The sequence below is a fragment of the Garra rufa genome, chromosome 2 (assembly GCF_049309525.1).
Source record: "Garra rufa chromosome 2, GarRuf1.0, whole genome shotgun sequence".
NCBI lineage: Eukaryota > Metazoa > Chordata > Actinopteri > Cypriniformes > Cyprinidae > Garra > Garra rufa.
In genome coordinates, this window is record NC_133362.1 from 33,146,238 (window position 1) to 33,173,650 (window position 27,413).

General features: G+C 36.5%; 1 protein-coding gene across 1 annotated transcript; it reads right to left on the bottom strand.

The window, feature by feature from the left end:
- Positions 1-20,803: 20,803 nt before the first annotated feature.
- Positions 20,804-27,159, bottom strand: ap5s1 (adaptor related protein complex 5 subunit sigma 1). Its single transcript, XM_073835123.1, has 3 exons — positions 26,856-27,159; positions 26,118-26,409; positions 20,804-21,344 (listed from the first exon to the last, which is right to left on the bottom strand). Exons 1-3 carry the CDS (start codon positions 27,023-27,025, stop codon positions 21,216-21,218), a joined length of 591 nt encoding a protein of 196 aa, XP_073691224.1. The 5' UTR covers positions 27,026-27,159; the 3' UTR covers positions 20,804-21,215.
- Between the last annotated feature and the right edge of the window lie 254 nt (positions 27,160-27,413).

Below are 27,413 nucleotides of genomic sequence, written 5' to 3' on the forward strand. Positions count from 1 at the left end.
TAATTATAATATCTTCAAAAAGTTGAATAATTTCCCTAATTCCATTCAAGAAGTGAAACTTGTATAATGTATATATTCATTTCACACAGACTGATATATTTCAAGTGTTTATTTCTTTTAATGTTGATGATTATAACTGACTAATTGAAAACCCCAATTCAGTATCTCAGAAAATTATAATATTACTTAAGACCAATACAAAGAAAGGAATTTTAGAAATCTTGGCCAACTGAAAAGTATAAACATGAAAAGTATGAGCATGTACAGCACTCAATACTTAGTTGGGGCTCCTTTTGCCTGAATTACTGCAGCAATGCAGCGTGGCATGGAGTCGATCAGTCTGTGTGTATGAGAGCCCAGGTTGCTCTGATAGTGGCCTTCAGCTCTTCTGCATTGTTGGGTCTGGCATATCGCATCTTCCTCTTCACAATACTCCATAGATTTTCTATGGGGTTAAGGTCAGGCGAGTTTGCTGGCCAATTAAGAACAGGGATACCATGGTCCTTAAACCAGGTACTGGTAGCTTTGGCACTGTGTGCAGGTGCCAAGTCCTGTTGGAAAATTAAATCTGCATCTCCATAAAGTCGGTCAGCAGCAGGAAGCATGAAGTGCTCTAAAACAACCTGGTATACAGCTGCGTTGACCTTGGACCTCAGAAAACACAGTGGACCAACATCAGCAGATGACATGGCACCCCAAACCATCACTGACTGTGGAATCTTTACACTGGACCTCAATGTGGACTGACATACTGGACTTACTTTTTGAACCTTGATTAGTCGTTTCTGGTCTGTTTAATGACAGTGTAATGCAATTTTGCAGAAAGGTAGAGATCCAGAGCAAGACTGAGCGCTGCACTGGAAAATCAACCACACCTCTTCCACTCAAAAGAAGAAGATACAACCACTTATTCTCCACACACAGATGATTCACACCTTCATTGCTTATTCATATCTTAAAAACACCCATTTCACTCTCCACAGGAATGAAACTCACACCTTCCACACATATACACTCTAAACCTAGTGGTCATTTCTTTAAAATGGCTGATATTAGTATCTAAAGTTCAGAGATGACAAATATAATGTATATAAAATAACATAAGGAAAAGTAGATGTACACAAAATCCCTAAAATGGACATCTAAAGACAGAAAATGTATACTATTCATTTATCACACTGTTAGTCAATTTCAGAATGACCTCACTCAACAGCCAAGTGACAAGTTTTAGGTTTTTCAAATCTCAGAATGTCCAAATATCAGCTGAATGACTGGTCTAGCCAATGTAAAAGCCTATCTTTGGCAAAACCTACAACTATCTCCTCTTTGAAATGCAGAAGAGCTGTGTAGCTCTCTTTGAGGTCAAGCTCATTTTCAAGACAGGGATGAGAACCCACTGTGAGCTGTTCAACACATCTGTTCTTGCAAAACTGAGCAAGTGAGAGCTTCTTCAGAGAAGTTCTTCCCATCACTCCACCTGTAGAGTGTCCCGAAGAGACACTTATACAGAGAGACAGAGAATGCATGTCTTGAGATGTGTGTTGTGCTCAATGACTAGGATATTTGGAGTCTCTCTTTCCCTCTCTGCCATCATGTCCTCTATAATGTGACATTGCAGACAGACTGGGTGCTGACGCCAATGACAGAATCATGCTAACCAGGGCATATTCCTCGCTGTGTACACGTGAGCAGGCAAGGATAGTTTACACACACACACACACACACACACACACACACACACCTAAGCTCCCAGCCATCAATAATACATTTACAGTGGCCTCAAAAACAATGGGATACTATAAATACTTAAATTAAAAAGTGTGCTTAATTGTATTGGATGTGCATTTGTAGTGTACTTCAGATCTTAAAAGCATATATTTTTTTAAATCGTACTTGAAGATCAATGAAATAAAAGGCCATACAAATGTGCTTAGAGACACTTTTAGTGACTACACATAAATAGAGTTTAAAGTGCACTTTGTAATAATGTCAAATATACATTACATTAAAGTAATAAAATTATATATTACTTTATCATAAATGCTTGTCAGTGCATTCAGCTGTACACGTTAAATATTTTTCAAAGATGAGAATTATGAAAATACAGATAAGTAGGTAGTAAATTCAGCTAGATTCAATATATATTTAAAGGGATAGTTCACCCAAAAATTAAAATTCTGCATCGTGCTATTCTTTTGAACACTCGTTAAAGACTGACACATAAGACAAGTAATTGGGGAATAAAGACATTATTTTTTGTCTTCTTTGTGCACAAAAAATATTCTCATAGCTTTATAACATTTCAGCTGAACCACTGGTGAACTATCCCTTTGATGTATTAAATATTTTCATTCAATTGCAATTGGGTCATTCCGTGTCAAATCAAAAGTTTCTGAAAATTCCCCAGGTTTTACACAGAGATTGGTAGGTCTTTTAGTAAAACCTGTTGACTTCAGCAATCTTTGTTTCATTATAGGCTAACGGTGATAGTTCAAATTTGGCAAAAAGCACTTCTTGTGTTTTTTGACTCAAGTTTGCAATGCCTGTATCACAAGAAGTATTAAAGAAATGTTAATATCCTTTTAGATTCTGATTCTTAACAAACTTTACTTTTGGTATCTTAATTTTAAAGGCCCTCAATGATTCAGTTCCAGAGATATGGAGATGTCAATGCGGCTCCATTAATAAACTGGTAAATTGTTTACATTTTCAGTGGTCAAAAACCAAATGTGGGTCATTTTGCATACAGCTGATACTTATTTTCTTTTAAAGAGGAATATCTGAAGAACACAAAATGTGGTTATCTATCAACAAAATTCCATAGAACACCTCTCTGAGTGCCAAAAATATTCTTTTTCCATAGTTTGCTTGCCTGTAACTCAAAGTATTAAAGACATTTTAATATCCTTTTAGATTCTAATACTTAATAATCTAATAATCATGCACCCATATAGTTCATTCCCATAGATATGGGAATTTTCCTATTTCAAAGCAGCTCCACGTTCAAAGTGTTGAATTTTACCCATTTTTAGTGATCGAAAACCAAATGTGGTTAACGTTGCACACCGCTGATACTGTTTAAGGAGGAATGTCTGAAGGATAAATCATGTTTAAACTAAAAATGTATATTGTTTCCTTCTATAAAAAAAACTGCATAAAACATAAGCATCTGAGTATCAAAAATCCGCTGAAAATGGTCAAGTTGAGGCACATCAACTTGCTCTCGAATGTGCATTTATAAGAATCTATATTTGATTCAGTTTCAGGGATATTTGGAAAAAGGGATTTTGTTCATTTTAACAGCTTACCATATGAACATCCATATATCTATTAAACTGAATCCATTAAGATTTATTTAACACTTCTTGAATTAAAAAATGTTTGTTTTGGGCACTCAGAGAGGTGTGTTGTCTCTTCAGATATTCCTCTTGAAACACAATAACTATCAGCTAATTGAAAAGTTAGTTATTTGGTTACTGACAATTGATAATGGGTAAAATTTGACAAATTGGACATGGAGTCACATTGGGGTCCCAACATCTATAGGACTGAACCATATAAGGCCTTAAAAATAAAGATGACAAATAAAAGGTTAATTAGGAATGAGAATCTAGAAGGATATTAAGATTTCTTGAATACTTTTAGAGTTACAGGCATGACAACTTTAGTTATGTTTTATGCAATTGAGCTGAAAAAAAGATACCTTTCTAGTTTTAACATTATTTGTTCTTTAGATATTCCTCCTGAAAAGAATCATCTGTTTGTAAAATGACCGACATTTGGATTTCGACCACTGAAAATGTAAACAATTTACTAATAGAGCAGCAGAGAGATCCCCATATCTTGGATAAAAGTTTGTTAAGAACCAGAATCTAAAAGGATATTAACATAGCTTTAATACTTCTTGAGTTACAAGCATGCAAACTTGAGTTTTTGCCATTTTTGAACTGTCACCGTTGGCATATAATGAAACAAAAATGGCTGAAGTCAACAGATTTTACTAATAGACCTTCCAATCTCTGCGTAGAAATGAGATAATAATGCTGCCAGCTTTCTAAAGTCATTTTTGCACCCCTGCAAATTAGCTCCAGATCTCAGATGAAAATTGTCATTTTGACCCTCTCTACAAAATAGTGGATTACTCAATAAATATACTTCTGTGACATTTAATATGTTGGCTTCCATCACTATATATGTCTTTCTACAGAAAAAAAAAATATTAACAAAAGCAAAAATTTGAGCTAGGGACCTCTGGTTGAGTTCGCATGGAATGACCCAGTTAGCATTCAATTCATCTGAAAATATTTTATTCAGTTCACACTATATTCTTTTAGAGTATATCAATTATACAATAAGTACTGTTTTTAATAGTACGCTAAAGGGTACTTCTTTTTCCACAGTTTAATTTATTTCTGTCGGGACCACTATCGTCAAAATGATAGACATTAGCATACAATTTTGATTTGGCGGGGTAGTTCTGTTCTTGCACAACTCCCTGCCCATTCATGCAGCATGTCATGAATGAGCAGGGAGAGCAGCAATAATAACCCCCCAGGGTAAACAGAACAGAACAAGCAGATATCATTAATGTACTTAATGATATTTTAAGTGTACACATAGATTGAGATAAAAGGAGACTGATTCAAGTGGAATCAGTAAACCAGGTCCTGAATGTCGCAAAAGGAGGAGTTGGGGATGGAGAAGGGTGTTTGCTCCTGAGCAAGCGAAAAAGCTACTGAATAATACTAAATGCAGCCTTATATAAAAATGCTGTGATAGGAGTAGCATTCCTATAGGTAGATGTGATCAGCTGAGAGTCTGAGCTCAGCTGAGCTTCATGTGACCTGCCAGAACTAACGCTAGAAGCTTAATTTCTGCTTCTATTGCCACTTGGTTTGTTATTTTCTTATATAATGCTTATATATTCTTAATTGTGGCTTTTAAATTGTGACTTTTTGGAGCCATTTTACCTCAGCGCTGGTAAAGCTATTCATTCCTCTTTTGTTTCCTTCCTTCCTCAGTTTCACCTTTCATATGTACACACACTCACTGCAGGATCCCCCAGATGGCTCCATGTCACCTAACAGGAACAAAATCCATCAGGAATAATGTGACATCGGTTGGACAAACACACACACCGACACATCCAGACAGACCATCCTCATCCACTGCTGCAGTGAGCCATCTGTGAATCAGAAAATGATTTATTTATTCAGAGATAAACATCACACATGCTCTCATTCTCTCGCTCTCTCCCCCTCACACAAAAAGACAGGCACATGGGCACACCGTCTCTTTTCTTTCTCCTAAGTTGTGTATGTGCGTGTCTATGTACCTTGGTGAGCAGCAAACGAGCTGGGAGGAAGACCTGGCCCCTCCATCTTCATCTAAAAGAGCGTTCTGTTTCAGTCTACCGCGCAACATCTCTGTTTCTCCCCCTCACGCTTGATGGATAGGAAAAATGACGAAGGGGTGTTGATGTACAAAGGGATGAATAATCAGTATGTCTGTGTCCCCTACCGATGTCATCCTGAGTTGCGAGGACATCCTCTCTAGAGTAGTAAACAGCACACGGAGCCCAGAGGAACGCTGCTCCAGCAACTGTACAAAAAGATCCCAACTTAAATCAAAAAAATGACTGAAGTTTAGTTTAAGCAAAGCCCAAATGCTTGTCCTCCTTTATCCAGCAGAGAAAAGAGTTGAGTATGAGCCTGTCGCTGTCAGAAGAAACAGCTACTGAAGAAGTGACAGCAATCAACACCGTCTTTTAAGGTTTATAGAGATACTGCACTTACACAGATAAGGAGGAATTCATTCCTAACACACGCTCTCACATATTCAATCGTCCTCTCAACCAGCGCTTTTCTGCACTCATCTGAATTCACAACCAAACTTCTGTTTGAGGTCTCACAGACACCAAGGCCCTTGTTAAAATATTATGTTTAAAAGTTCATGGGTTTTTTTCTAGTCTTATGAGAACTGAAATAAAATTTCAACTTGATGACATACTTCAAACATGCTCAATGACAAATGTTTCATTATGCAGGTTTTGGATCTCGGAGAACATGAATAAATGCAATGAATTTTCACATGCTATGATGTTCCCATTGGTGTGGGAAGTTCCTAGTCTTGTCAGTTTTTTGTACAGTTTTTGTTTTTGCTGGGGCAAATCAACATCTTAACAGAAAAAAATGAATACAATCTGTTTTAGATCAGAGATTACTAGCCTGGGGTTCATGCCCACCTTACGGGACTGTCTGTGTTTGCAAAGAGGGCATGAGAACTTACAAATTTTGAAGAGAAATCTGATTGAAAATGCTGACTCACTACACCGTGATAGATATGGCAAATAGGAAAAGTTTAGCAACAGCAGCATTCCAGTTTCCACCAGTCTAGAGTAAACTACTTTATTAAATACAAAACAAATCAAAATTAAAGGAGAAGTTCACTTCCAGAACAAAAATTTACAGATAATTTACTCACCCCCTTGTCATCTAAGATGTTCATGTCCTTCCTTCTTCAGTCATACAGAAATTATGTTTTTTGAGGAAAACGTTTTAGGATTTCTCTCCATATAGTGGACTTGTATGGTGCCTGTGAGTTCCAAAATTCAATTTAAATGCAGCTTTAAAGGGCTCTAAACAATCCCAGCCAAAGAAGCGAAAGAAAAATGTACAATTTATATAATTTTTAACCTCAAATGCTTGTCTTGTCTAGACAGTTAGGGTAGGTAAAAAAACGCCCATCTCATTTTCTCCTCCAATTTCAAAATCATTGTACATCGCTGCAGAAGTACTGACCCAGTGTTTACAAAGTGAGCATGCAGAGAAGATCAAACATTCTTTACAAAAAGAATGCAAAAAAAAAAAAACAGCGATGTAATGCCATTTTGAAGTTAGTGAAGAAAATGGGATGGCAGTTTATTGACATACCCTAACTGTCTTGAACCAGACAGAGTACATGCAAAGCTAGACAAGACAAGCATTTGAGGTTAAAAAGTATATAAATTGTATTTTTTTTTTTTTTAAATAACCAATCGTTTGCTAGGTAAGACCTTTTTCCTCAGCAGGGATCATTTAGAGCTCTTTCAAAGCTGCCATCTTAAATACACATTTTTCCCGCTCTCACAAATTGGAACAAACCATTTTTTATAATTTAAACTCTTAAGCTGGGTACTCACCACAAGACAATCGGGCTGATTTTGGGCCGATTTCTCCCCTTCCGACAATCCTAAATAATGTCAGATTTTCTTGGTGGTTCTAAAGATTGTCTTAGATTTTCCTGTGGTGTGGGGTGTGTTAAGAGTGACTGAATCTGCTCGGAAGAACGTTGGAGGCGCCCCGATCGCGAATCCTGATGTGTGGGACGAACCCCGAGGACAAATGCACGTGAAACGAAACAATATCCAATCAGAAAGCGAGCTGACAGAAGACGGAAGGTTAACAAAGGCAATCATGGCTCATCTTTCTTTCTTTCTTTTTCGTGAATTTTCTGTCATAAACATTCCAAACACTTTTATTGCAATTTCTTCCTGCCTATCGCCCACCATGTTTATTTTCAAGTGTTTTATTAACAAGATGAAATTATACATTATACATTAGATGGAATGATCAATATCAGATTTAAATTTTACCAATTAATATTTTGCTGGGTAAATCCTGTGTATAATTTTGAATGATACTTCCTTAACCCTTTTTGTAAATATTGATTGGTATTAACCAAACCTTTTTCCAAACAATCTTGTTATACACAAAAAAAACTGAAATATTGCCCTGGCAAATAGCTGAAATCAACTTAAAGTTGTAATTTTTCAACATTTTCAGAAAAAAACAAAGCTGTCACTAGGCCAGTACCAGGTAGGTAAGGCACAAGAATGTTGCTTTTGTACCATAGGGTACCTCCCCAGTGACAGTTTTGTACTTTTTTTCTGTGAGTGAAGTAATTAATTTTTTTATGGTTCTTAGTTTTAGTTAATGATAATGACCCTGCTGCAGGCATAAGCTCTCTTTTCACTCTCTTCTAAAGTATTTCCCCACACAAGAGCGTATTCTCCTCAAAAAAAAGTTATTTATTGGGCTATGAGAAATTAATATTACCAATGTACTATTATGAATAAAACAATTCAAAATAAAATATTGATATATTATTACGAATTGACTGATAAACCTTAAAGTTTTGCCAAGATATTTTAAAGAACATGAATAGGGGAACACAGGACACAATCTAACACTTTTTGATTTTCTCAGTTTGTGTAAATCCATGTGGGGTTCAGAGTATCATTTTTTATCTACCTTAATTTCACACTTGTCTAGTACAAATATGTCACTTTGTGTCATAATAACACTGTATACGTTTTTCTTTATTTACCCCAAAAGATTATAACATCTGAGGGACATGTTGTAACATGACTATATGACAGCTTACATTTTTATCTGATTTAATGAAAAAAAATATACAAGACAAAATATTTTGTCAATAAAATTATATTATTAACTTTTTCAAATAAAATAATTGTGTTTTTTAAGAACTAAAAATATTCTAATTTTGGATTTGACAATGAACACACTGCAACCATGCTTAGGATGGCCCTGATTGCAAAACACAGCTCTACAGTACTTTAAAACAATGTTGGCAAATATGAACAAACAGATTCATATATTCAAAGATACACAGAGATATACTCTCCTCCCTCCACACACAGCTCTCACTGAACAAGAGACTCATAAACGAGCCAAAATGCTTTACCTTTCTTGAAATAATCATTTCTAAACATTAATCAATGATTGTCAGTCTTTATTTACCTGTTTCTCGTGGTTTCTCATTAAAATTCATAAAAGTAAATAGCATAAATTACATGATTCTCTCTGCTAGTTAGTGAAGCATTAAAAAACTAATTCTAAATCTAAACTGATAAATAACAGATAGGAGACTAAAATAATAGCAGATTTGTATAATTTTAAATGAATACTAACAGTTAAAATTATTCAGCCAGAAATTTACTTTTGTTATGGTAAAATAAATGTTCAGTGGCATCATTTTTTCTGTTTTTATATATATATATATATATATATATATATGCATATTTCTTTTTTTTTTTTTCTTTTTTTTTTTTTTTTGGAAAAAGGGTGTTGTTTTACATGACCATTGAGGAATTTTAACCAAAGTATGTCGCAGTTATTTCATGAAGACCCTGAAGGATCATACCTACCTGTGAAACATTGGCTAAGCATAATTGTAATTTTTGATTTATTATTATTATTCAACGTAATTTTATTCTTTAAAGGGGAAATCGGATAAAAATGCTTTAATGTTATTTACACCTTAACTACTACTTGTGATCCTGGACCACAAAACCAGTCGTAAGGGTCAATGTTTTTAAATTGATTTATACAATGGGGCAAATAAGTTTTTGATACACTGCCGATTTTTCAAGTTTTCCCACTTACAAAAAATGGAGGGATCTGTAATTTTTTTATCATAGGTACACCTCAACTGTGAGAATCCAGAAAATCACATTGTATGATTTCTAAGTAATTCATTTCCATTTTATTGCATGAAATAAGTATTTGATACAATAGAAGAATATAACTCATGTGGTCAGATGAGACCAAAATAGAACTTTTTGGTATAAACTCCACTTGCTGCGTTTGGAGAAGGAAGAAGGATGAGTACAATCCCAAGAACACCATCCCAACCATGAAGCATGGGGGTGGAAACATCATGCTTTAGAGGTGCTTTTCTGCAAAGGGGATAGGACGACTGCATCGTATTGAGGAAAGGATGGGTGGGGCCATGTATCGCGAGATTTTGGGCAACAACCTCCTTCCCTCAGTAAGAGCATTGAAGATGGGTCGTGGCTGGGTCTTCCAGCATGACAATGACCCAAACATACAGCCAGGGCAACTAAGGAGTGGCTCCATAAGAAGCATTTCAAGGTTCTGGAGTGGCCTGGCCAGTCTACAGACCTGAACTTAATAGAAAATCTATGGAGGGAGCTGTAACTGAAGATCTGGAGAAGACCTGTATGGAGGAGTGGGCCAAAATCCATTCTTCGGCAGAGTATCAAATTCTTATTTGTTCCACTGTACATCATCTGAAAAGCTGAAAAAAAAAATCTTTCTGTTGAGGTGTGTTTTTTTAGGATAGGACCATATTTGTCCGAGATACAACTATTCTGGAAAATCTGAAATCTAAGAGTGCAAAAAAAAATCAAAATACTGGAAAAATCACCTTTAAAGTTGTCCAAATTAAGTTCTTAGCAATGCATATTACTAATCAAAAAGTTTTGATATTTACGGTAGAAAATTTAGTAAATATCTTCATGCAACATTACTTAAAACCCTAATGATTTTTGGCAGAAAAGAAAAATAGATAATTATGACCCATACAATGTATTTTTGGCTATTGCTACAAATATACCCATGCTATTTAAAACTGATTTTCTGTTCCAGGGTCACAAATTACCATAATAAATTATATTTTATCAATCATGTCCCACTCTAGATTTTCTTCTTGGAAAAACATTAGTTTATGGAATCTGTAAGATACTTTGTTTTGTAATTGCTCTGTAGACCAAGATGCACTTCCTCCAGTGCTTCCTAATCAGTAACAGTATTGTCTGACAGAAGTAATTAAACGCCAAACAGAGAATATTATCAAACTTTAACTATGTGCATTTGACAAACACATATCCATTTTCAAACATACACAAACCAAATTCCCACAATCACACAAGCTAAAAGAAATAAAGCACATTACACTCTCATAATAGATAATTGTTACTTATGTTAGTGTCATAACCACATTTTAATTATAGACAAGGATGATGACATTCAGTCCTAACTGCAGAAATAGACATCTCAGGGTATGGCAAAATGATGATTGAAATGTTTTGAGAGAGAATTATAAGGCAGCATTTCTTGGGCCAAGGTTTATGACATATATCAAGAGGGTTTGGAAAAATACTTCACTTTTGGACTGGTCAAGAGTCTCATAAAACCCCTGCAGGCTTGCTCAGAAAGCCAAAAGTGCAACAAAGCAGATATTCCAGACTCACTCAATCACTTTCTCAATCTACGTGCATTGTGCTGCAGATGAATTTTGCACAGGTTTTCCCCAAATAACTCTTAAATGACAAGCGACATTGTCAGTCAAATCAGAGCGTGCGACAAGCAAGCTTGTTTTATGTCTTTGCTTTGATTTCTGTTTTCAAATTGATGGTAAGAAACTTTGATTTCGGTATGCTCAGTGATGGAGACAAAAAAAACATCACTGATTTGAGTCTGTCTATCTGTTCATTCAAATGAAGCCTATTGTGTTCATATGAGCCTGTATGGATTTAAATAAACATGTTTTCATGTTCATTAAAACTGGGTTACATCACTTAGCATTATATCTACATAATCAACTTGTGTCGAAAATAAATTAGCTGTCAATTTATTTTAAGCACTGATCTAGTTTTCTCGTTTTATGTAACTAGTTATTTTTGTATAAAGATATAGTCTGTGTAATTAGCAATTAGATATTATCTATAGAAAAATAAAGGTTGTGTGTTGTATAATCACCAGTGTGAGAAAACAGTGAGTCAAGCAGGATACATCAACACAATAATACAATGTTTAATCCTCTGCTTACATCAAGAATTCCAATGAGGTTGATGGAGGGAGAGAAAAAGAAGAAGAGTGCATAACAACATCAATAATATCCTAAAGATACTCTCAAAGGACACAATTCAAAACATATGCTTGCGTACTTGAGAGCCACATTGATAGATATGAAATGAGAAATTTGGATGGGCTCTTCAATTATTCCTTCACAACTGTGACAAACTAATAATCACACCAATTTACAGCTGAGACATTTCAATGCACAGAGGAGTTTAATAAACCTCCTCTCACTGTTCCAATAATACATTACCATAACAGCTCCTTCTCTGGTTGCTGATTTGTTGATCTTCTGTGTATATATTTTATAATTGTCATGTTTTATTAACAATAATGTTGAGATAGTGTTGAAAGGGCAGGAACGGATGGCGAGGAGCCATACTTAAATTTATGTTTCCCACATGACCACCACAGCTGCTATGCCATGGCTCCAACCCTCTCTGGTTGTTTACATAAAATATATTCTGAGGAGAGATCTTTGTTCAAAATGTTGAATAAATGATTCTGTTTCTTCCACATTCTAAAAGGAAAACCCTGCTGTTCAGTAAAAAAAAAAAAAAAGGCAAAATCCCACTCCTCGAGTAAACCAGGAATGGAGGTGGGAAGATCTGACAGCTGAGACTTATTTAATTTTTTTCTATCCCCTTTTTAACTTCTCTACAAATGTTTCACTAATGTCTCCCTAAAGCCCTCATTGGCTTTCATTGATAAAAAATGGTCAGTGGAAACATTTAAAGACACCCACCGTCTTCAGGAGTTTGTGTCTAAATGCGACATAATTCAAATTAATTTTGTTTGAAGTTCAGCTGTGGACCCAGACTGGCGGTCTGAACCTCAAACACACACTGACTGCATTACTTTGTTTGTTCTTGAATGCTGAATGTTGTCTTTCATTATCCTGGAAAAAAAACTAAAGACAACAAGAAAAAACAACCTACCTTTCAGAGGAAGTGTGTAGGAGTTGTGATGTAGAAAATGGCAGAAGAAGTATGTATCAGTCATTTACTGCTACAAGAAAAGAAAACAAAAAAAACAGGAGGAAACCTGGAACCACAGTGATCCTTAAGAACTCTAAAGCTACTGACAAAACTGAGGGTTTCACATGGATTCCCGGGCACAGGTTGTGTCTACAGAATTTCAATCTGAATAACTTTAGGTGTAAATATAGCCCGGGATATAAGTTCCGTCCAGATATAGCTCTAATATGTCTGGTTGTTATATCTATAGGTAGAGTCAGATGAGAAAACATTGAATTATTAATGGACGTTTAAATATTAAACCCAAAAATGAGAATTTGATAAATTTATTTACACTCAGGATGTAGATTTAGATGACTCTTCATCAGCACAGATTTGGAGAAATGTTGTAGTACTTGCTCACTAATGGATCTTCTGCCGTCAAAATGAGAGTTCAAACAGCTGATAACAACATCAGAATAATCCACAAGTAATTCACATGATTCCAGTCCATCAATTAACATCTTGTCAAATGAAAAGCTACATACAGGTCCTTTTCAAAAAATTAGCATATTGTGATAAAGTTCATTATTTTCTGTAATGTACTGATAAACATTAGACTTTCTTATATTTTAGATTCATTACTACACAACTGAAGTAGTTCAAGCCTTTTATTGTTTTAATATTGATGATTTTGGCATACAGCTCATGAAAACCCAAAATTCCTATCTCAAAAAATTAGCATATCATGAAAAGGTTCTCTAAACAAGCTATTAACCTAATCATCTGAATCAACTAATTAACTCTAAACACCTGCAAAAGATTCTCGAGGCTTTTAAAAACTCCCAGCCTGGTTCATTACTCAAAACCGCAATCATGGGTAAGACCTGACTGCTGTCCAGAAGGCCATCATTGACACCCTTCAAGCAAGAGGGTAAGACACAGAAAGAAATTTCTGAACGAATAGGCTGTTCCCAGAGTGCTGTATCAAGGCACCTCAGTGGGAAGTCTGTGGGAAGGAAAAAGTGTGGCAGAAAACGCTGCACAACGAGAAGAGGTGACCGGACCCTGAGGAAGATTGTGGAGAAGGACCGATTCCAGACCTCGGGGGACCTGCGGAAGCAGTGGACTGAGTCTGGAGTAGAAACATCCAGAGCCACCGTGTACAAGCGCCAGGTCAAGCCACTTTTGAACCAGAAACAGCGGCAGAAGCGCCTGACCTGGGCTACAGAGAAGCAGCACTGGACTGTTGCTCAGTGGTCCAAAGTACTTTTTTCGGATGAAAGCAAATTTTGCATGTCATTCGGAAATCAAGGTGCCAGAGTCTGGAGGAAGACTGGGGAGAGGGAAATGCCAAAATGCCTGAAGTCCAGTGTCAAGTACCCACAGTCAGTGATGGTCTGGGGTGCCATGTCAGCTGCTGGTGTTGGTCCACTGTGTTTTATCAAGGGCAGGGTCAATGCAGCTAGCTATCAGGAGATTTTGGAGCACTTCATGCTTCCATCTGCTGAAAAGCTTTATGGAGATGAAGATTTCATTTTTCAGCACGACCTGGCACCTGCTCACAGTGCCAAAACCACTGGTAAATGGTTTACTGACCATGGTATTACTGTGCTCAATTGGCCTGCCAACTCTCCTGACCTGAACCCCATAGAGAATCTGTGGGATATTGTGAAGAGAAAGTTGAGAGACGCAAGACCCAACACTCTGGATGAGCTTAAGGCCGCTATCGAAGCATCCTGGGCCTCCATAACACCTCAGCAGTGCCACAGGCTGATTGCCTCCATGCCACGCCGCATTGAAGCAGTCATTTCTGCAAAAGGATTCCTGACCAAGTATTGAGTGCATAACTGAACATAATTATTTGAAGGTTGACTTTTTTTGTATTAAAAACACTTTTCTTTTATTGGTCGGATGAAATATGCTTATTTTTTGAGATAGGAATTTTGGGTTTTCATGAGCTGTATGCCAAAATCATCAATATTAAAACAATAAAAGGCTTGAACTACTTCAGTTGTGTGTAATGAATCTAAAATATATGAAAGTCTAATGTTTATCAGTACATTAGAGAAAATAATGAACTTTATCACAATATGCTAATTTTTTGAGAAGGACCTGTATTTGTGATAATCAAATTCTTCATTAAAGGGATAGTTCACCCAAAAATAAAAATTTGATGTTTATCTGCTTGCCCCCAGGGCATCCACAATGTAGGTGACTTTGTTTCTTCAGTAGAACACAAACAAAGATTTTTAACTTAAACCGTTGCAGTCTGTAAGTCATATAATGGCAGTCAATGGTTACCAAATTTTTAAGAGTAAAAGAACCAAGTTAAATCCTGCGGCTTGTGACGATACATTGAGGTCTTAAGACACAAAATGATCGGTCTGTGCAAAAACTGAACAGTATTTATTATTTATCATTATTTACCTCTGATCCACCGCAATGTTCTACTATCCTAAGCACGTTCACAACAGCCGGCACGTGATGCATGCCATTGTAAACGCACGTGCGGAAGCGTTCTATCACACATATACGTCACTCATTGTTTTACATAGTGCATATTGGCCTCCCAGAATAGTAATTACTTGTGCTTATTCTAATTCTGGCAACCGATTAAAAACTAAAAGATTACATTTCCATGTGCAAACTCATCTGGGATTGTTGACTTTTCACCAACTACATTGCCAGAGCACGCTGACGCATTGTGCACCGGCTGTTGTGAACACGCTCAATACAGCTAAATGTTCCAGTGGATCAGAGGTAAATAATGATATAAATACTGTTCAGTTTCTTGCAAAGACTGATCGTTATGTGTCTCAAGACCTCAGTGTATCGTCACGAGCCGCAGGGTTTAATTTGGTTTTGTTTGTGCATGTGTATTTGGTAACCATTGACTGCCATTATATGACTGACAGACTGCGACGGTTTGAATAAAAAAATCTTTGTTTGTGTTCTACTGAAGAAACATCTTAGATGTCCTGGGGGTAAGCAGATAAACATCAAATTTTCATTTTTGGGTGAAAGTATCCCTTTAAAACATTTTAAACCACAAAGCTTCTGACCAAAATAAAATACAAAGTCCATAAACCCTAACGCGTCCTCCACTGAAAAAGCCCATCCCCTGTTGTCCTTTTACATCAAAATCCACCATATTTCTGTAATATTTGATCTGTCATATTTCTCTCGAGACTCTTAAAAGGAACCCCGGGTATTAAGACTTGTATGGCTTAAAGGAACACTCCATTTTTTTCAGAAACAGGCTCATTCTCCAACTCCCCCCGAGTTAATAAGTTGAGTTTTCCTGTTCTGGCGATATCACTTTTAGCATAGCTTGACTATTACGCCAGAATGGAAATGTAGTTCCTAATCTTATCGGCCTAAAAAAAAAAAAAAAATCACAGCTTTACATTTTCTGCCGGTTTTAGTACACAATATAACTACAGAAGTGTCAAGTTTTAAATAGGACAAATATCGAAACTTGTTGGTCATTTTTGAACACGATGCTATTGGTCTAATAGGATTCAGTGATCTATGCTAAGCTATGCTAAAAGTGATATCGCCAGAAGAGGTAAACGGCTGAATGGATTTTAAAACGGTAAAACTCAACTTATTAACTCGGGGGGAGTTGGAGAATGAGCCCATTTCCAAAAAAAGTGGAGTGTTCCTTTAATATAAAGTAAATGACATCTCTTACTGAAATATGTAGTAGAAAACCCATGAAGATTTACATTATTTTAAAAATCCACATAATTTTATACATATTTTGGACTATGGGGGTGCCATTATTTCAGTGACGTGAAATAATAGCTACTGGCTCTACCTGTTGCTATTTTACTGCAACACAACACAGAAAATAAAATACTGATTCGATGACCTCAGCTACTGAAAGAGCTTACAGGTGGCGATGGATATAAGCGTAGGCTTAAACCAAATGCCGTACCATCAATTTTCCCCAAAAAGCAGTCTAAACCCCCCGGATATCAAGTGAAATCCACGCTAAGAAACTCCTTCAGTAGCTGTGGTGTCATGACAAGCGTCGGCATGTTTACATCCAGCCAGGATGGCATCTAGTGTTTTTCATCTTAAGCTCTTTCAGTAGCTGTGGTCTACTAAAAGCCTCAAAGGCATCAGGGCTAAAGTGGAGAGAACAAAAACGTGGGTCTTTAGAAAGTTTTATTCGTCCACAGACATCTTCCATTCTTTTCTCCTCTTCTTATCGCTAAGAAAGCAGTAAAGACTTACATCACTTCACTTGTTGGTCTTCGACTGAAAATTACAACCACAAGCCACACAATGTGGCATCGTATCAGTATTTTATTTTCTGAGTTGTGGTAAAAATAGCAATAGGCAGCGCCAGTAGCTCACAGAGTACAATCATTCAATGTCATTAAAATAATAGTGTGCCCCCATAGTCCAAAATATGTGTTTTCTACTATATATTTTCACTAAAAGACATGATCTTTGGTCACAGCTTTTTTTCACTTTCTTTTTTTTTGGGGGGGGGGGGGGGGTTGTTTGTTTTGTTTTGTATTACCTAACAAGACGTTAATTGACTGGAGTTGTGTTGGTTACTTGTGGATTATTGTGTCTCATTCTGACAGCACCCGTTCACTGCAGAGGAGCCACTGGTGGGCAAATGATGTAATGCTAAATTTCTCTAAATCTGTTTAGATGAAGATACAAACTCATTTGCATGATGGATTGCCTGAGGGTGAGTAAATTTTCGGCAATTTCTCATTTTTAGGTAAAGTATTCCTTTGAGTTTGTGATTATGCAAGTTTTACATCTATACTTAATTTAGTTATGTTTAGAATTATATCCATAATATAACATAATGAAGGTTCAATTTTAAAAAGTTCTTCTAGAGGGAAATGTACACCTGTTAAATGACAGGCATTTTATTATGAAGGGGCAAAAGAGAGTGACAGTAGTAATAACACTACTATGGTTAGAGCTGAGACTCAGCACAAACTGAAGCACAATTTAAATGTGATTACTTGAGGCTTTCATCAAAACCTGGGAGGAAAAAAAATATTCCCCAATTTAGGACAGAATCATCAGACAGCTGAATAACAGATTTCACAGCTGAAGTGGATCCAAATGTGCCAAGAAACGCTCTATGATTTCTGTAATAATTGCGTTTGTGTTTTGCAAGCGTACATTTAAAATCAAGGCTTTTTAAACCTCTTGTGAGGAATGATGAATATGTTGGATTTAATAACACACCAAATATTGTTGTGTTATTTGAGGCATTCGGAACAACAGAGTAACCATACAGGACAAAATTGTCTCCAACTTGATTTTACTGTTTTGAAAAGATAATGTGTTTGTGAGAGGAATATAAAGAGAATCTGCCTTATAAACTTCTTCATCTCCTGAGTGACTCAAATGTCTCTCAAACACAAGAATCTGTATCTAAATGGATTGTGGAGGACTTATGAAATCATGAGTCAAACTTGCCTCTCCGGGGTTTTTTTTAGTCCAAAGTAAAGTTACAGTTCTCTTGCCATTGCGACACTTATGAGCACTGTGATATTATAGATGACGTATTTTATTTTAACATTGCTTCAAATATTATATTATAGGTCAAATTCAGTGGCGTTTCCTCTGAGGAGGCAAGGAAGGCTGCTAAAAAATTGGATAGGAATAAAATTCATAGTACAAAAATAAAACAAAGCCAATGTTACAAAATATTACATGAAACAGTGTATAAATCTCTCGGGTTTTTTTAAAGAAACATTGTCCAACAGCAGGTAAAGTTACAGTGTCTCTCTCACCTCCCCTGAGCCCATTGAGTTTTAACAGATCCCCTAAAGCGTGTGGTGGGTTTGCTGGGGGGTAATTGAGAATAAAAGGGGGAAAGTCACTTGAGAGGAGGCAATGCCTCCATCACGATATGATTGGATATGACTGTCACAAATCAGTCTGAATAAATGTTCTCTGATATCTACATAGAAGGTATATGGCATAGGAAAGGGCAAAAAATCTCCAGAAATGGTTTTACAGGTCCATTTACAACCTAGGATTTGCCCCTAGAATGAAATGCTCTGTTATTTGAAGGCTTCATGAATATTAATGACCTCGCTCTGATTAGCTGTTTCACAGAGCTCAATAGCTCGCACATGGATAAAAATATATTTTTAATTAGGAGCTCTAGCCGCTTTTAATATGCGGTTTGTTGAATCTGCCGTTATTTTAGTGTGATTACTGTGATCGCATGTGCTCTGTGTAAAGTTACAATGCAGAGGGAGTGCTTCCTACCACAAAAGTTGAGCTGCTCCTCAAGTGATTTTCAAGATCTGTAAATCATTCGCCATCATCAACGCAGTTATTTCTCCATCATTCACCATCATCAGCGCAGTCATCTCTCTGTTTATGTGGTAAGTGAAATCCTATGTATTGCAATGTAACAGGCTAGCGCTAGCATTAAGCTAACCGTGTCCCTTCAGTGGCTTGCCTTGTTTAACTGATGTGCTGACGTTACTGATGATTGGGCGATGTTGGAGAAATGTTGGAGGCGTAACTATTAACGATCTCACGGCTATTGCGCAATAGTCGGTGTTATGTTGGAATTGACCTATTTTTCAGTGGTCTTTTTTTATATATTATATATATATTTTAGATTTATATAAGAAGGAGGAAACTATGGTGTTTGAGACTCATGGTACATCATGTCCATGTACTGAACTGTTATTATTTAACTATGCCAAGGTAAATTCAGTTTTCCATTCTATGGCACCTTTAAGAGTAAATAAAACATACACAGACAAAACCAAATTAAACCCTGCGGCTCGTGATGATACATTGAGGTCTTAAAGATACATAACGATCGGTCTGTGCAATAAAATGAACAGTATTCATATCATTATTCGCATCTGATCCACCGGGAACGTTCATCAGTATGGAGTGCATTCACGTGACGCGTCAGCGTGCTCTGGCAATGTAGTCGGTAAAAAGTCAACACTCTCAGATGAGTTTACACAAGGAAACGTAATCTTTTAGTTTTTAATCGGTTGCCAGAATCAGGATAAGCACAAGTAATTACCATTTTGAGAGGCCAATATGCACTATGTAAACAATGAGTGATAAGTATACGCGCAACAGATTGCTTCCGCGCTACTATGGCAGATCACCTCAATGTATTGTCACGAGTCGCAGGGTTTAATTTGTTTTTGTCTGTGTATGTTTTTTTACTCTAAAAGATTTGGTAACCATTGACTGCCACTATATGGCTGACAGACTGCAACGGTTTGAGTTAAAAATCTTTGTTTGTGTTCTATTGAAGAAACAAAGTCACCTTCATCTTGGATGCCCTGGGGGTAAGCAGATAAACATCAAATTTTCATTTTTGGGTAAACTATCCCTTTAAAGGCATATCAGCAAAAAAAACTCTTTTCTTATAAGAAGATGAGATATAATTATGAAATAATTATGAAAAACTCCTGTTACAGTCCTTTTAGTTAGACTTAAAATTATACAAATATATAGCTAGTCAAGTGAAAATGTGAAATTTTATAACATCTTCAGAAATGCTGTGAAAGATTTGAGTTGTCTGCGACCGCATACTTCAATTCAAATGCTATTGTGATGACATGTAATGTGCAAGTCCTTTCAACGTGAGTGTCTAAACAACACTTCACAGCTATAGAGCATTTGCCCATAACGGGGCTCTTGTCACGCTTGATGTGAGAGGAATGCCAACCATCACATAGTCTACAAGGCAGCTGACACAAGGAAGCCAGAAAAGCCTCACACTCACCAGTCAACATATTGAACCACAGTACTTGTGAGTTATGACTGGCCTCACACTTACTATAAGTGGACATCCTCACCCTCCCCTCATTCCCAGCCCAGCATAATGACAGAGGTAACTCGTCATTATTAAATCAGGGGAGAGTGTGGCTAAAAATGGATTTTCAGGAATTGCGTGATTGCTCCGTTGGCCTAGATAGGAAGGCGTCATACAGCCTTGTCAATCAGCCATCTCAGATCTGTTGGCAGACACACTGCTGTGAACTATTGAATTATTTTAGATGAAAGTGTTACAGGATTATTCAAATTGCCATGCACTTGACTAAAGCAAAAACATATAGCAATTCATAAAATGCAACACTGCCCTCTAGAGGAGAGACAGATTTCTATATACTGCAATGGTTTTATTTTGACCCAGCCAGACAGTAATAATAATATAAAATCAGACTTTAATTAACAAGAAACTCAATGAACAATGTTATCAATTGAGCATTAATAGCCAGTTAATCAGGTACTCCAAAGTCATTCTGCCTGAGAGAACAAATGTTTAAAGAGCTTTACTTGAATAATCTCTTACCGAGATATCACAAGCTGCTTTTTTTGGTGTGGATTCTGTCTTTTTTCATCTAATCTGATGTCAAATTGCAATTAAAGTTAAAGTAAACATGTTCCTTCTGGTTTCCTCAAAGGGAAAAAAAACAGTTCACAATACACTTTGTGGGTGTAATCTACTTTACGAATGCCTTCTTCCCAAGCCATTCCTCCGAATCAAAACATCCTGGATTTATCAGGCAGTCTCTAAATATGGCAAATGCACGTTTATACCATTACGCACACTGTTTCATTTGCTCACGTAGCTCACTATTTCTTTATCCAGGGTGAGAGCAAAACGGTGGTTGAGGAAGAGGAGCTGACCATGGGGAAGCAGTCTGTGCAACATTGCGTCCACTCGATCACTTTTCAGCAACACCTGAAAATAACAGCTAAGTCAGCCAGAGAGAAAAGGGTAGCATCAAATAATCAATAGCTTGGCAATCTGCCTTTTTACTTTGAATGCATGTCCTTGTTCACTGTCTGACAACAACTCTGTCCCTTGTCATACAGTAATTGGAAAGAATATAATTCCTAAATAAATTTCTGCAGAAAATACCCCTGAGTTCATTGGATTGCTTTTCTGTGAACGCGATCACAATGTAATCGACGGCTTATCATGGATCTTACACAGAATGAGATGTGTTCTTATCATTTCAATTGTGCCCACTGCTAGTTTTATTTGTGGGAAGAAACTAGGCCAGCCGACATAAGAAAAACTTGCACTCAAACTACTTTATAAGATTGCAGGGGTTCAACAGAAGTTCAATTTGGCTGTAACAATAAAAGCAATACAATAGTTTTCAGACTCTAAGCTGCATGAATCTACACAATGTTGCAGTGAAAACACCAAACAACTTAAATACATTCACACAGCAGTCAGTCAAACACACAATAATAATAACTTTTTTAAACTAGTGTTTGAGGTCAGTTAAGAATATTTTTCCAAATACTGAACTTTCTATTCATTGAACAATCCCCAAAAAATGTATCTTGGTTTCAACTAAAATATTAAGAAATTCTTCAACAGCAAATTTTCATATTATAATGATTTCTGAAGGATTATGTGACATTGAAGACTGGAGTAATCATGCTGAAAATTCAGCTTGCATCACATAAATAAATTACATTTTAAATATATATTGAAATAGAACACAGTTATTTTAAATTGTAATATTTCTCAAGATTACTTTAAAACAGTATAGTTCCATTTATTGGATACATTTAAAATGATAGTTCATCCAAAAATGAAAATTCTGTATTTAATTACTCCCCCTCTTGTTGTTTCAAACCTGTAAAACCTTTGTTCATCTTCGGAACACAAATTAAGATATTTTTGATGAAATCTCTCGTCAACGTGTTGCATGTCGACTGATGCAGAAGAGAAGAAATTGTTGTATGAAGTTGTTATTTTTGTGTTATTTGCACACAAAAAGTGTTCTCATAGTTTCATAACATTAAGGTTGAAGCACTGATGTCACATGGACTATTTTGACAATGTCCTTACTACCTTTCTTGGCCTTGAATGTTTCAGTTGCGTTGCTGTCTATGTAGGGTCAGAAAGCTCTCGGATTTCATCAAAAATATCTTAATTTGTGTTCTGAAAATGAACGAAGGTCTTACAGGTTTGGAACATCATAAGGGTGAGTAATTAATGACAGGATTTAAATTTTGAATGAAATATCCCTTCAAATTTTGGTGCTTTATTTTACACCCATGCACAAACATACAAACACAGTTAACAGATTAATATGCAAACATACGCAACACATACGCAAACATGAACATGCATGCACACAGACAAGATAGTACAAGAAGAACTGTCAGAAACAAATATTGGATGACAAATTATTATAGAAATTTTACAGGTTTTATAAATAGGTGTTTTAGAGAACACCATAAAAAAATGATTACTAAGGTAAATATGTTTCCCATTAAGTAATTGGTAAAGAAATCAGTACAAAGACGTGATTAGTGGCAAATCAACAGAACATGATTCATTTTCAATGAGAGCTGGCGATTCCCAGCAAGCAGTAGCTGTTATGGCCTCTCTTCAACAAGCCACATAATTTAAATTATCACTCATGGCACAAAACATGCTGGATTTGTTATTGTTAGTTCTGCTAACATTTTCACTCATTTTAAGTTTATTTTCATTAAGTATTGAACCTTAAGTATGAGTAATTAAGTGTTTTTTACAATGCATCATCAATTGGCCATATTGGCAGCACTGAATGTAAATTTATTACAATTAATTATTGTCATGTTTTGGGCTGTACTTATTGGTCGGACTGGGAAAAACATTTGGAGTACTATAGACTGCCAAAAGTTACAACAAATCAAGAAGAAGAGTGAACAACAAAAAAACGTATGAGGAACAAAAGGGGTTTATGGTTGGCCAAACAGAACCGGAGTTTTCCAGGGCAAGAATCTTGACAACATTTGTGTTTGTTCTTATCGTTTCCGGTCAGGTAGATGAAATATTAGGCTAATATCTTAATTAATACTGATTGTATTTATCTTTACCGCCTATAAACTTTAGTTTGTCAAAATGTTGTGGCCTTTCCTGCTTACTACGTCGTTCTCTATATGATTTAGCAGCTTCCACAAGTTTTTTCTGTCATTTCGACAGTATAAATTAGCAGAACAATCAGTGTTGGGCAGTAGCGTCGCTACAAGTAGTGACGCTACTAGCTTAACTACATTTCTCAGTAGCGTGGTGGTAGCGTCGCTGTTTTCTGAATCAAATAGCTTTTCAGTAGCTAAGCTATTATTTTGATCAAGTAACGCGGTAGCGTCAACAAAAGCTACAAGCTATATATTGTTCTATACTTTAAGCTCAAATCGGAAATATAACTGCTACGGATCACTGATCCTGGGTCAGTAAGCGACGCCACCGCCACTAAACCTCGTGATGCCATTGGCTCATTAAACTGTCAGTCAAACCGTATTATTCCTCCCGCCTCTCTCGTGAATGAAGTGCGGCACGCAGTTTGAAGCATCTCAGCGTGTTTGCAGACTTGAGGTAAATAAAGAAGTGTTGATTGAAAGTACATTTATAAAGGCTAATGTTTTTTTTTTTTTTTTTTGCATTCGAAGATATGAGAAAAGTGTGTCTTAGTCTAGCACTGGTTGTCGAGACTTTTGTTGTCGATATTTTAGCTAAATGTCAGAAAAAAACTGAGCGCCCACATAGCAACAGAAAACTGTATAATCTGCAATGCTAGTGATGGGCGCCTTGATTTTAGTATTTGAAGCAGGCTAGTGCTCTGGGAAGATCTCAAACTCAGAAGTACAAGATGGGCAGAGAGTGGGTGTCAAATTCATGGCGAAAGGCAAAATATTTCGGTTCGTTAGTAAAAACAAACAAACAAAAAACGTCCAGGTTCCATAGCAAAATAAGAATGAAACCGTGTTCTAGTCTAAACGAATTATAATAATCTTTGCTAATATTCTGAATACTTCAAACTGCTTTGGACTTTGCAGTAGCAAATTATGCCTTTACTATGACCAACATGACAGAATATGATATTCAGCTGTTTGGTCGCGCTGGTGTCTTACGTGTCTTACGCGCACACTATGTTCATTTGAAAAATAAAACACAGTCACCCAAAAGTTACACTAGTCAATTTAAATAGTGTGTATAACATGCAGTTCAGCATGACCACCGGTCCTGTGGCACATTTTTGCTCATCATGATATTTTCCGTCGACGTGCATGAAGTACAAAGCTTACCCAATGCATAATAATTTTGCTTCAAATACATTGCAGATATGGAAACATTTGTATTTGTGGCAAGAGAGGTAGTCTACATAAGCCCATCTTTACTTTCACATTTAATTTGTTTTGGATTGTTTAGGCAAATTTATTTATTTATTTATTTCATCATTGTTCTGTTCTGAATAAGATTAAAGTTAAAGGATTTGTTGTGGAGTGAGGGAAATAATGTCATAACATTATGCTGTAGGCCTGTTTATTTCAAAATATAATAATGTGACTTATAGGCCTAGCCGCTGTGACCTGTCGGTTAAATTTTTACGTTAATGCATTTTACCTTCTGCAAACGAAAATAGCCGCTTGATTCGGTTATATATTCTTACTGTCAGTTAACAAATTTACAATAGAATTTAGCTTTGCTTCCCAGATAGTAACAGAGTCTGGGCCAAATCTGGCTTACATTCCACACTTGTCTTTTATTCACAGTCTTGACTGCAAAAGTTTGTGATTTGTTTTTATTTTTGTATTTGTTATGTACTATAGATTCTGACAATTAAAAAAATCAGGCTCCTGTATTCATGAAATCAATCACTATCTTTGTTCAAACACGGCAGTAAATTAAAGTGCTGTTTTTGTGCGGTCTGTCATATTTTAGTAGCTATATACAACAAATCTACAGCGCTTCCTTTAGGCTATTTATTACGAAGCTGTCAACACTGTAAACTCTGACGACATGCAATCGGTTGACGAACACCCATCCATATATAGACTATGTTATTCAATAATATGTATAAAATTATTTTATTTACAAATTTTGTGTTTTCCCTGTTTTATTCGTTTAATATTGTGAGACTGGTGCCATTGCTTTTTTGTTTTTATTTTTTTCAAGAAAGAATTCAACCCCCCCAGAATATGAGATAAATCCAGCCCTGTACATGATACAGATTTTTGTTGCCAAATTGGTTTGGAAGAGTGGTTGAATAAACAATTAAACTGAACTTGCATGCCTGTATGACTGACAATTTAATTGATCACTGAGAGAGCACTGACTTTGTATGATGTTGGTTCAATAGAAAAATGAAATTTTAAAAAATAGCTTAGATGTAGTGAACTACTTTTGCCATGATGCTGTAGCTTAGCTTGCTACATTACCAAAGGCTGTAGCTTTAGTGTAGTTAAGCTTCATTTAATGAAGAGTAACTGTTAGCTTAGCTCACTACATTTTCCAAGTAGCTTGCCCATCACTGAGAACAATGTATACAGTAGTACATTAACCATGCAATCCATGCTGTTGTTTACATCCGAGTATCACCAATATGGCTAAAAGTTTCATTCATTTTAAGTTTATTTTCTTTTTAAGTTAAGCCTTGAACCCTAATTTAGCCACACTTAGCAAGCACCCCTTCATTAGTCATTAGTCCCAGAAAAACCTCACCTCAGCACCAGGTCCCAGCAGACGCAGCTCTTCCAGGCAGTGACGTGCAATGTTTCGAAGCACTCCCTCTGCGAGCATGAGGTTCTCGTGTGGTCTGCAGACCAGAGTGAACACTAGAGATTGAACCCCCAGCCACAAAACAACACTCCGATCTGGAAAGAGCTCTGCATTCCCCAGGGAAAACACACCGCTGTCAGCTTCACCCAGAGCTGCAGCCTCCTCCCCCAGCACTGCCTCCACACACAAACTGCCTGAGGCCTCTCTACTCAGAGACACAGCACTCCTCACCTGCCTGACAGAAAGAAGAAGGGCAGAAAAAAAGACAGTATTGTTTCCCGTGGGTACACTACACATACGAAAATGTACCAGTAACCATAGTTCCTGACAAAATACCACTGTAAATACAGTTATAGCAAATACAGATACTTGGTATTAGATCAACAGTTCACTCAAAAAATGAATGGTCTGTCATCATTTACTCACCCTCATGTTGTTCCAAACCTATAGGACTTATTTTTCTTTTGTGGAACATAAAATATGTTGAGAAATGTCATCAACAACATTCTTCAAAATATCTTCGTTTATGTTCCACAGAAAGTCAGTCATCAAAACAACAAGAGGGTGCTCTTTAAACAAAATTATAAAGGGGAAAAAGCATTTTACTAGTCAGTGTAACATTTTACAGTTGTAGGCTTGATTATAAGTAATTGACCGTTTGTAATTTTGAATTCTTCTCACCTCGCTACCATGTGAAGTTTCTCTTTTTGTATCAGTCGTCTCTGCTCCGGTGTGAAGACACAACCATCTCCCGAGTCCGGTCCGAATAACCGGGCGTACAGTATCCGACTCTCGCCTGCGGACAGCGCGCTCACTGGACACACCGTGTGGATTAAGAAACAAAACACCATTTCTGATTTTACATAGGCCTATTATAAACACCTGAAGAAATACGCATTTTTATCTCGAGGTGCTCGAAATAAAATAAACTCTGTATTTGTGTCAGAAAGTCATTATGCCATTGTGGACAAACTCTGCAGTTAGTTCCTTGTTTGGTCACATGATTGTGAATCAGCTGATCAATTTTGCGCAGTTAAGTTTTTTTAACTCTGGATGGCGCTCTTGGATGACTGATTTTTGTTCTGCTGAAAAGATAGGACGGATTCTTAGGACAGACACAACACAGTATTATATTTAACGCCAGAGAAAGTTTTAACCAGTGTATTAAACAGTTTATTTCTGTTTATTTTGATTTTCTGTTATATTTGGGACATAAATACAGTTTAAAACTCTGATTTG

What these genes read in the sequence shown, in the direction of transcription:
- ap5s1 (XM_073835123.1), bottom strand. Translation starts at nt 27,025, where the DNA reads ATGGTGTTTTGTTTCTTAATCCACACGGTGTGTCCAGTGAGCGCGCTG. An exon ending in AAACTTCACATGGTAGCGAG is followed by an intron (nt 26,410 to 26,855) that starts GTGAGAAGAATT and finishes TCTTTCTGTCAG; the next exon opens with GCAGGTGAGGAGTGCTGTGT. An exon ending in TGCTGGGACCTGGTGCTGAG is followed by an intron (nt 21,345 to 26,117) that starts GTGAGGTTTTTC and finishes TGTTATTTTCAG; the next exon opens with GTGTTGCTGAAAAGTGATCG.